Below are 10564 nucleotides of genomic sequence, written 5' to 3' on the forward strand. Positions count from 1 at the left end.
GTATAGAGAATAAGAAGAAGCAAAGCCTACTGAAGAAGCAGAAGCAGCTGACTCAGAGTTTGATTTAGATGATTCTGATGAAGATGATGATTTGTATGCAGAAAATATTGATGATGATGAGGATAAGGTTAAGAAGATGAAAGGAAAAGCTACAGAGGTAGAAGGTGATGGTGATTCTGAAGGAGATGATATGTGGGGTCGTGAATCAGATGAGGATAAGATTGAGTTGAAATTCAAGACATTTAGACCAGAAGATCATACTGCTAATGTGTTTAAAATTTAAGTCTATTAATAACATCATGTATATAATGATCTTTTCCCTGAATATGTTTACTCTTGCTAACATCAGAGAATACACAAGAATACAACAAGACATGTTCTGGGGAATACATGTGGGCCAACAGCTCTCAATAGTGCACGGAAAGCCAGATATACCGAGGGCATTCCCAGTTTATTTTAAACAACTTAAGTGAGTTGCATTTTCATTAATTAGAGGAAAGTGAGAATTGCCCGGTACCAAAAACCGGGCAAAAGCAACTACAACCATGCCCACAAAGTACCATCATGTTGCCCTACGTATTCCCCATACAACTAGTTGTTATACAGACGGCTAAACTGGAGGAGGCTAGCATATGTTCTATCCCACACGCCCACATAAAGCGCGTCCGTGTCTGGGCTGAAAGACATCCCAGATATCTCACCAAATAAGTCCAGCTCTTGCCTTTTGTTATAGTTGCTCTGGACGTCGAAGATGTGGACGAAGTCCGCTGCTTCTGCCATTGACAGGAACCGCCCGTCTGATGTAAAGCGGGTTGATCTAATAGCTCCAATATTACCCTTCAGTACGTGGACGGCTTCCGATAGGTTTCTCACATCCCAAATTCGGCATGTCTTGTCTTGGTTGCCAGTAGCAAATGTTCTACCATCAGGGCTCCAGGATGACGTAAATGAGTAGTCGTGATGGCCTTTCATGGAATGAAGTGTCTGCATCCAGAATAAAAATCAGTGTCCCACTTAATTACACATATCGTATCAGCACTTAAATGCAAAATATTATTCAAATTTGGTTAACATTGGATCTTGGATGCCTGTGTTTGCATGTACTAGTTATACCTTTCCTGAATTGGCATCAATAAGTAAACCATCAGGATTGTCCCCCACAACAACAGCAAGCTTCCCATCTGGACTCAGTGATGTATGCTGCATCAACAAAATAACGGTGTAAGGTCAGAGTAAAGAAAGTAAACTTAGCATTCTATTGACTCTGATGTGTAAGTAGTTTTTTTTATTAAGAAGAAGGACTCTACCGCGCACCTTTATTAATCAAAGCACACTTACATCGTCAATCAACAAGGAAACAATAAAAATAGGTGGTTCCTCAAACCAAACACCCAGTGGAGTTCCACACTCTTTTACTGGTGTTTTGGCTATTCTGCTGGAGATAAAAAAAAAGTTCATACTGGTGTTTTGGCTAGTATGATGTATAACAAAGTTCATACTGGTGTTTTGCACTATTTACTATCAATAACACGCAGATATATTGTCGTTACAAATATATTGTTAGTTACGGGATACTATTAAAATAAATGCGAGAGACGGTGAAATTTGGGTATTCTGCAAGAGATGGAAGGTTCTCATTATCCCCCTAGATCCAGAAGACAGAAGTACAGAACAACATAGACTGCATAGTTCTAGTTTTATTATATTTCTCAACAGGGTATAAAAAATAAGCCTAAGATGACAGAGAAAAATGATACTCCCTCCGATCCCAAAAAAGTGTCGGATATGCGATTTTGCAAACACTCCCTAGATATTTTCTTGTTATCAACCCGCACTCTCCAGTCAATGAAAAGCATGTGCTTTTGTGGGATAGCTAGCATGCATGGTAGAACCAGTGTGTGAACGGGACCACGCATGCATGTGCAGGACCACTGTGTGGCCAGCTTGTCTCATGTTTCTACCACAACGGCGCCAATCAAATTCATTACTTTAGAAGGAGTTAATTATAAAACCTAATTAGACTATGGTTTCCGACACTTTTTTAGGATTGGAGGGAGTAGTAAAGAAGCATATCAAGAGAAACAGTGCACAAGATGATAACCATATGTAACAGAAAGTAAAAAAAAATGCATCACTAATACAAACGGTGTATTCCAGCTTTCAAACACAAGATAATAACCATATGGGACTTACATTCACGGGCCAGTCAAACTGGACGTGCTTGCATAGCTGGAATGTCTCCATGTCATAGTCTCTTACACTGGAGTCATTACTCGATACCATCATATGAACAGCACCACTGGGAGGAAAACAAGAACAGGCATGAACATAAACTCAAGAAGGTCACATCTTTAAAAACGGACACACGACACTACCTAGAAGTATCGAATATATCAACTGCATTGGTAATAGCATCATTGTCCAATGTTGTTCGACAGCAAAAGCTTATTCCTTCTCGATCAAGGTGCTGCATTCCACATCAACAAAAAATAAACATTGGATTGATATTTAAAGTTCTTAGACTGATGAAACATGTTGATCACATGTACCACAACATCCATCAGTTGATTATCTTCAGCAAAAAAAAAGTTATAACGAGAAAAGCCAGTGATACATTGGTCATCAGTTAGTTTTAGCAACATTTTCATAATGAGAAAACCAGTGATTATATTGGTCATCAATTGGTTTTTTCCAGAAAAAAACATAATGTGAAAGCAACATGCATATGAATTTGATTCAAAAGGACTAGTAATTTTGGTTAACCTACCTTGCATATTACCTCCCCTTGAAATCCACCAGCTACCAGCAAATTGTCCTTGACCGCCAGGGTACTAACTTGAACCTGAGAAACCCCCTCTAGCAGACTTCCTGGGTGATTCTGAAATAAGAGATCCATAAAAGATAATAGAAGAAGAATAACAAGATAAGCTGTAGAAATGTAGAGGATGTGGGAATCTGAAACAGATAGTGAATTGCAGTCAAGTATCATACCTCGCTTGGTACCACATGACCTTGGACGTTAATAACTTCAGTATCCACACCACGTAATGCTGACCAGTGACGGACTGAGTAATGTGAAAGGAGGTACACATCATGCTTGGATGTAGCCCATACTAAATTTCTGAGCTGCAGGGCACAGTTCATTTCAATTGTTTTATGCTATTGAAAACCGCAGATAAAAATCGTCTAAATATCGGGGCGAACATCGATTAAGGTTCTGAGAGCAAATGCAAAAAGTTAGCTCAAACACAGTAACATCTTAGTTTACGTATTGACATGAGATTATAGACAGGCGCATAACGAGGACGTAAAGAGATCCACAAACAAGTTAAACTCCTATGATAAAATTCACCAAACAAACATGTAAACTTCAATTAATCCCAAAGATACAAGAAATATCCTCAGTTATTTTTCAACAGAAGGAGACATTTCATCCTGTATGAATTTTTTAAGCGAGTAGCAAGTATTTCATGCTTCAAAAAGAGTTTGGTTCAATTTAAGTTGTTACAGACTTCAGAAGCTACAGCTAAAAGCGTCAATGCAATTTTATTCAAACCAGAAGTTAGAATTTGCATCTAGCATGTCGTGGTGAGCTAAAATAACAACCAAATATGGGTTACACTCAACAAATTTGAAACTGATTTTTATTTTGATATAAATATATACAAGGAAAGGGCACATCAAATACTATAAAGACAATATATCAAAATGGAAGTTGGCTCTTAATAAAATGGAAGATAGCTAATAAAGTACGGAGTAACTTATTATGTCTGAATCTGACTTCATCGGTGTGTTAAGTGTATTATATCTCCACTTCCTATCAGATCGGTCCTCTTTTTGGGATAGTTGGATGATAAGAATATCTAAAATGGTATCACAGATGAGGTCTTGGGTTCAAGTCTCGGTCCCCACATTTCCCCGAATCATTTATCCACACCCAAAATGAGTGTCAGGGAAGGCACTGATCATTCCATGTCCACGTCAGATGTGAAGATCTTTATGGATAGTTGGTTGATAGGAATATCTAACATGGTGATTGGTACAACATAATCTTATCATCGAGCAAGAAACTTCCACTAAGCGAAAAGATGCATAAACAGCTGCAGCTGGTGATTCTCCCTCAGTGTATTATATTGTTTGCTGTGTGTGCATTGGGGATGGGGTAGGTAGAATGAACCCACCTGAAAATGTAGGATAGTTGATTTTACTGATTTATTATTTTGTCTGAATTCATAATACATTCCGCCTTTCTCAGTCTGTCTGCATTCCTGTTTCAAGACATGTATCAACGGTTAACAACATAAAGACAGAAAAAATTGCATAAGATGCTGGACTTTCTACAAGACATACCTTGGCTGCTGCTTCTCCAGAAGTAGGAATGTTCTCATAGTTTTTGTACAGATCTATTCTGACCTGCCTGTATTTTTCGCGTGTGATAGCGAACCTCTCCCATGGTATTTCTTGAATGTCTTTTCCTTTTGTTGCCTCCACTGCTGAAGTATCCGGGATCTTATCATTCTAAACAGAGAAGAAAGAACAACTATTTAGAACATTTCAGCTTGGTTTAACAATTATATTGATGGAAACTCTTATTGTTCAAGTTCAAGATTGGTCTATAAACTTAGCAGCTGAGCAAGAGATATGCTGCTTGTTTATCTCATGCCCATAATAAATAAAAACAAAGTGATTTAGAAATAAAAGACCGAACCCTAACCCTCTCGCCCCTGTGCGGCGGCGCCACGCCAGGGCGGCCACCGGTGCTCCTCCTCGTCTCCCCTGTGCACCCTCCTCCCCCGCCGCCGCCGCCCGAGGCGCTGCCAGGAAAAGCCTTGGTGGCGTGGCGGCGGTGGCGGACTCTCCTCGGCCGCGGACCGGTGGGCACGGCGGCGGTGATCGTCCTGGCCTCCCCTGATGCGGCGGTGCGGGGAGGCGGCGGCCATGGCGTCGATCTGCTGGCGGCGGCTGTTGCTACGTCAGTGGTGAGGCGCTACTGGGCCTCTCTTGCGTCATAAGGAATCAGGAATCCTAGGGCAACAGCTCTAGGCATGCGGTGGTGCCCATCTTCTCCATCGAAGGTGGTCGGCCAGATTGGGGCTGGTTGTGGCCGATCTCCTGATCTCACATCTAGTCCTAGCAGCTAGTTGGGGATGCGCGGCTGCCGGTGAAAACCGTGCTCCGACCCTGGTCGCGGCGCGCGATGGGTTGTTTTACAGTGTAATTTACTTGTCAAGCGAACTTGTAGTATTGAGCCATGATATTTTGGTATTCTATTTTCTTCCAAAAAATCTGGAAGAGATTCTATTACAACTCTGGTAATCACGAGCTGGCTCCACCAAGGTGCAGACCTGCTATCTTAATCCACTGAATGAAAGTTAAAATCGTGATAAGAGGTGAATGTACCTGTGCACTTGAACTTGTGAACTGGCACCAGAGAAAACAAAATTTAGTTGAAAGTCAAAATTAAAAAGTTTTACCAAATAAAAAATACCTATAACATGATACAAAATATTATAAAAATATATTTACAAGTGAATCTACTACTCCCCCGATCCATATTAGTTGTCTCTAATATAGATGTATTTAGACATGTTTTAGTTCTAGATACATCCATACTACTGTCAAGTAATATAAATTAGAGGGAGTAATATTAATTTGGTACCACAGATTTTTATATTTTTATCTACAACATCAGTCAAGAGAAAGTTGATTTTGGACTAAATTTATAAGACGGGGAGAGTACTGATGTACATATGTATTGTCATTGAACGATAAGCGACAAAAAAGTCATGAATTGACAAACTCATGGATACAATGGTCTTGCTAGACGACGGGGAGTAATATTTGTATGTATAGATCAACTAGAGATGTGTTGATACTTGATACGCTAGGTTCTGACATGAAAAATACAATTTACTGATCAGAAGTCCATCGCGCTTTTCACCTAGATAATCATGGATCTATTTCTTTTCCATGCAAATTTGTATCGGCGTTGATCAGGTTTGCTAGCTATGCATCCACCCATTTAATTTCTGTAACGTATAAGGAAAGTTAAATCGGGAAAGTTATTATGTGAAAGATTAAGAAACTAGCATACGGAAGCGAGGAAGTCATGTTGGCTGCGTTACCAGATTTTGTTTTTTCATCTCCCGATTTTGCCCTTTGGTGAGAAAATACTACTGTTTAGTCAACAAGTATTGGTAAATCTGGACCATTTGATCAGTTGGTTTTGATGGGCAGCGTTTGTTCGTCCTTACCGTAAAAAGCCTCGATGTCACACGTCGTAACCTTCTTGAAGGCATCACCGTTGCAGTTTGTGTCTGCTCACTCGTGATGCTCTGGGGAAACCCTAGATCTGGGTCTCCCGGATCGGACGATGGCGGTACTCAATGCGTCGTTCTACCTCTTGGGGCATTGTTTTTGGAGCAGCTGCTGGACGTAGGTGGGCTGCGGTGGTGTGGTGTTCATCTACCGCGTCGACGATGGTGTCTCGACAGCATGGCGCAGCGGAGTATCGGTGTTGGATGTGAGATGATGAACGCGCGCAGGACGGTGGTGCTGCCAGGCGTCATGGTGGCGTCATGGCAGGTCTGGCAAGGTCAATGCGGTGATCCCTCTTGGAGATGGGTTCGAGGAAGACGGCGGTAGCGATTTCTGCGGCGTGTGCAATGGCGTGCGCTGAGGGTATGCTTGACTGGTTGTGCTTCTCACCCGCCAATGGGCGGCTTGGGAAGGCATTCAGTTTTAGATGATGTGCGTTGGTGTATTGTTGTTCATGGTCTCCCCCTTCATCGCTCTTTTAGGTATAGCGAGTTGTCACTAGAAAGGTGGCTTCGAGTTGATCTTTGTATCTCCCTTGTAAGGCTTTGTGAATAATCTAATAAAGAAAAGTTGTGTGCATCTTTTGGATGCAGAGGCTGGAGCTATGCTCGCATTTCGAAAAAAAGCATGGCAAGCAGATTTCATGAGAAGAGAAACTTGCAACAGATAGCTGCGAAGATAACAAAGAGTAGGGCAATGAACGGTAGAAGAGAAATGACATTGTGCAACTGTGTAAGGGGGCAAGCTTCATAGATCTAGACAACCCTCCAAACCATATACATGTATCAGGCTCCCAAGCGCGAGATTGTTGGCACTTTGTGCATCCCTCTCTAAATAAGATCAGGATGAACAACCACGCCCCAATCAAGTCATTCATATGGTCATATAACCGATTCATGCCTGCTCTATGTCAGTATTTAGTACACAACCCTGTAACCAAATCATATCAGCAGCATTCAAGTGTATACACTTGCAGTAGTAGTTATAATTGGACTGATACTGTAACTTCTGCTAACCCATTAGGAACTGAATTTAAACCGCTCTTGTGTAGACTAAATTCAAAATGCAACCACACAACAACACGAAATAACTGATGGACATACCGACTGTCTGTACTCTCCATCTTCGGAATCAGTGAGCATCATTTCTCGCTCATGGTTCATGTCGCCCATATCATCAGCGAGATCATCAATATCATAATCATCCTCCGTGTCTTCGACGTGACCGCGGGGATAATTGCACATATTGATCCTCTTACAGAAGAGAAGAGAAGTGTCCGTAACCTGTAAACAGACGTTACAGACCACCACCATCAGCAACAGCGCTCCTACTGAAACCAATAGCAGCACATCGAGCAAATAGACTAACACATCTAGAACTCCCTACACCAGCCCCCACGAGAAATAGCAGTTGAACAAAACAGCAATTAAATTCGGAAGCTGTTCGCAATTTCTGACTTCACATACAGTTAGCCTGTTCCCACTTACGGATTATGATTAGCAGCAGACTAAACATCCCGGAGAACCAAAAGTTTCCAACCCCAAATCCTTAGAAGAACCGCTTTTCCCCTCAAGCGGGCACGCGCATACAATCGATTTTCCTACGCCGCCGCCCCGCTCCAAACCCTACAACCCGCCCGCCTATCATCCAGATCCTACCCCTAATTCAACCGATCGCCATTTCCCAGCACCAAAAGATCACACAAAAATTCGCCAGAGCAACGTAGAAATATAGGGCAGGACGCACCTGGCCCTGGTCAATCGCCGAGGTGGAGCGGAGGGACCGATGCACCGATTAATGATCGGAGTTGCAGGATGGGCTAGGCGCTATCCATCTTCAACCAAAATGGAGTAGCAGAAATGCGTGTTACCTTCCTTCTTTCCCCTTTTGCCGCCACCCCCTCCTTGTGAGCTCAGTCTACCACGTCACAGAAACGCAAGTTACCCAACCCACTTCTCTTTGGTTCTACATATTTTTTTAGAACACAGTACAACTTAAACACGCATGTATCCATTCTTTGAAGTTCTACTTTTATCTTAGCGTAAACTTGTCTATCTTTTTTACAAAAATTGTCTACGCTTAACCAAATGTAAGGAAAAAATGTACTATTTTCAGCATCCATTCTATACAGTATGAAAATATATTGTATGATGAATCTAACCGAACTAAATTATTGTTCTAGATATTTATATATATTTTTATGTAAGATCGGTCAAATTTAAAGGAGTTTGACTTAGGACAAAACTACAACTTCAATTATTATAAAACCGAGGGAGTATCCCGCGGTACCAAAAATATCCAGTGGAAACAATTTAAGGTAGAAACGAAGTTAAAATCGTATTCCCTAGTTTCTAATAGTTCCAAATACAATGTATTCCAAAAGTGGTGTCCAAGCATGTTTTCAAACTTTATCTCAGACATACCAACAGAAAAAACAAATTCAACAAGAAATAGTGATGGATTGTACAACATCACTATTCATGCATAATTTTATTTCTTACCTAAAAACAATATGAGTTTAAGGTTCAAATTTCACTTGTTTATGTAACATCATCTTTCTCACATGCTATATTAATAGATATTTTGAAAACTTATAAATGTTGTCTTCATGAAATTTTCTTAATACCATCGCTTCCAGGGAATACTTTCGCCTCACGATAACTTGGTTGACACCGACTGATGAATGGGCACTATTTTAAAATTGTAGCATTATATTAAAGTAAAAAAAATAGTGTAGATGGACATGTAAAATCTAGATTTCTTTACAAGATGGGTATGACATCAAACTATTACACGTCAGAAACTTTTAATCAAAATTCAATCTACAATTTGAAACTAAAATAAAAACAAAGGGGCATTAATCACGCAATTGTGTTTTTCTCGTTTTATTGAATACATATTGGTTTCGTTCACACGTTTCCTAGGCAGTTCAAAATATTATTGCCCTGTTTATGGAAAAATGTTTCAGCTTTTTTCATTTTAACCAGTTTTGTTTTTTTATGTTGGCGTTATGTTATAATCTAGTTTAAATGTTATTATCAAAAGGAATGTTCTTTAGATATTGTGTTGGTTGTCACACATTGTCTGTCATTGGAATTTTTGTATTTTTATTGCCTAGGCAAGTTACCTTCGTTATGTGCTCGATCGTTTTGGAAAGTTCACGTTCACAGTACACTAGTCAGCTGGTGATTCAATGATGTGCTAGCTTATATATTTTTACTGATTTACGGGAGTAAATTTGAGAGCAGCCTTGGTTGGGGTACATGGACAATACATGATTGGAGCACTGGCCGGCACCGAGCAGCACTGACCAAATTGTTTTAGAGCAACCACATATTCCTCTCTAATATTAATAGTAAATCAAGTTACATAATTTTTCAGTCGAGTAATAATCCCGTTGAAAAAATGGAATTCGATTTTCAGGTGAATTGTGGAATAAGAGATAAATAAACAATTGATTTTTTTTAAAAAACTTCTTTCTATTTTGGATTTTTTCAGTAGGACTTTCTTTTTGGAGTGAACGGTAAAATATTCACCTATTCATTCTTATTTCAATTGCACAATAAGAGAAGAAAAGCATTCGACGACCCCCCCCCCCCCCCCCCCCCCCTAGAAAAGCTCTTCATTGAATTTATTTTATTTTTATTCCTTTTTTCGAACTCCAGCCAAAGTGGATCCGAAGAGGGAGTCAGTTCAATTATCTTAAAATACATACCAAAATAAAAAGTTATCCTAAAACTTTTGCAGATAGAACCTACAGGATAGAAAAGTGCAGTACCATCCCTACTGTTTCCTACACTCACCGAAGCCAGCGGTGGCAGTCAAACTCTAACGCCGCTTAGATGCAAGTGGGAAGAGACATTGACCCCCCACCATTGCTACATCCAAAGAAGCACAATCATCGACGTGGCTTTGTGAGTCGATAAATAAGCACACTGCAAGCAGGAATGCGCGTGTCAATATGGCACACCGATCGAGGGAGATCCTCGTGCTTCCTTGGAATAAGATCCACCACATCCCATTGTGAGGAAGTCGAGGAATAATGACATATCCACCACTTCAATACTCCCTCTAGAGCATGCAACTCGCCTTGACCCCCAACACCATCGTGGATAACGAAGGAGGCCATGGACACACCGAGAAACTGATCTCACCAGATCGAGAAGAACGACGAGAAGACCAAACTCTCGATCTAAAGGGCCGACAAACACACGTTGCCATTAATTCCGAGGCTCCGCCGTGAAAA

At 40.7% G+C, this 10564-nt stretch overlaps 1 protein-coding gene across 2 annotated transcripts; it reads right to left on the reverse strand.

Annotated features, from left to right (window-relative positions):
• Positions 1-269: 269 nt before the first annotated feature.
• Positions 270-8222, reverse strand: LOC127306372 (uncharacterized WD repeat-containing protein C2A9.03). Of its 2 annotated transcripts, XM_051336988.2 has the most exons (10): positions 8065-8222; positions 7422-7601; positions 4351-4518; positions 4182-4268; positions 2992-3126; positions 2768-2878; positions 2376-2467; positions 2194-2299; positions 1114-1200; positions 270-984 (listed from the first exon to the last, which is right to left on the reverse strand). In XM_051336988.2, the coding sequence occupies exons 2-10, from the start codon at positions 7560-7562 to the stop codon at positions 592-594; spliced, it is 1320 nt and encodes a 439-aa protein (XP_051192948.1). In that variant the 5' UTR covers positions 7563-7601; positions 8065-8222; the 3' UTR covers positions 270-591. The 2 variants fall into 2 exon arrangements, with proteins under 2 accessions (XP_051192948.1, XP_051192949.1); XM_051336989.2 differs by lacking the exon at positions 7422-7601 and having other exon boundaries at positions 8065-8212.
• Between the last annotated feature and the right edge of the window lie 2342 nt (positions 8223-10564).

This window comes from Lolium perenne, chromosome 6 (assembly GCF_019359855.2).
Source record: "Lolium perenne isolate Kyuss_39 chromosome 6, Kyuss_2.0, whole genome shotgun sequence".
NCBI lineage: Eukaryota > Viridiplantae > Streptophyta > Magnoliopsida > Poales > Poaceae > Lolium > Lolium perenne.

What these genes read in the sequence shown, in the direction of transcription:
- LOC127306372 (XM_051336988.2), bottom strand. Translation starts at nt 7,562, where the DNA reads ATGTGCAATTATCCCCGCGGTCACGTCGAAGACACGGAGGATGATTAT. An exon ending in ATGGAGAGTACAGACAGTCG is followed by an intron (nt 4,519 to 7,421) that starts GTATGTCCATCA and finishes TTCTCTGTTTAG; the next exon opens with AATGATAAGATCCCGGATAC. An exon ending in GATATATTCGATACTTCTAG is followed by an intron (nt 2,300 to 2,375) that starts GTAGTGTCGTGT and finishes TTTTCCTCCCAG; the next exon opens with TGGTGCTGTTCATATGATGG.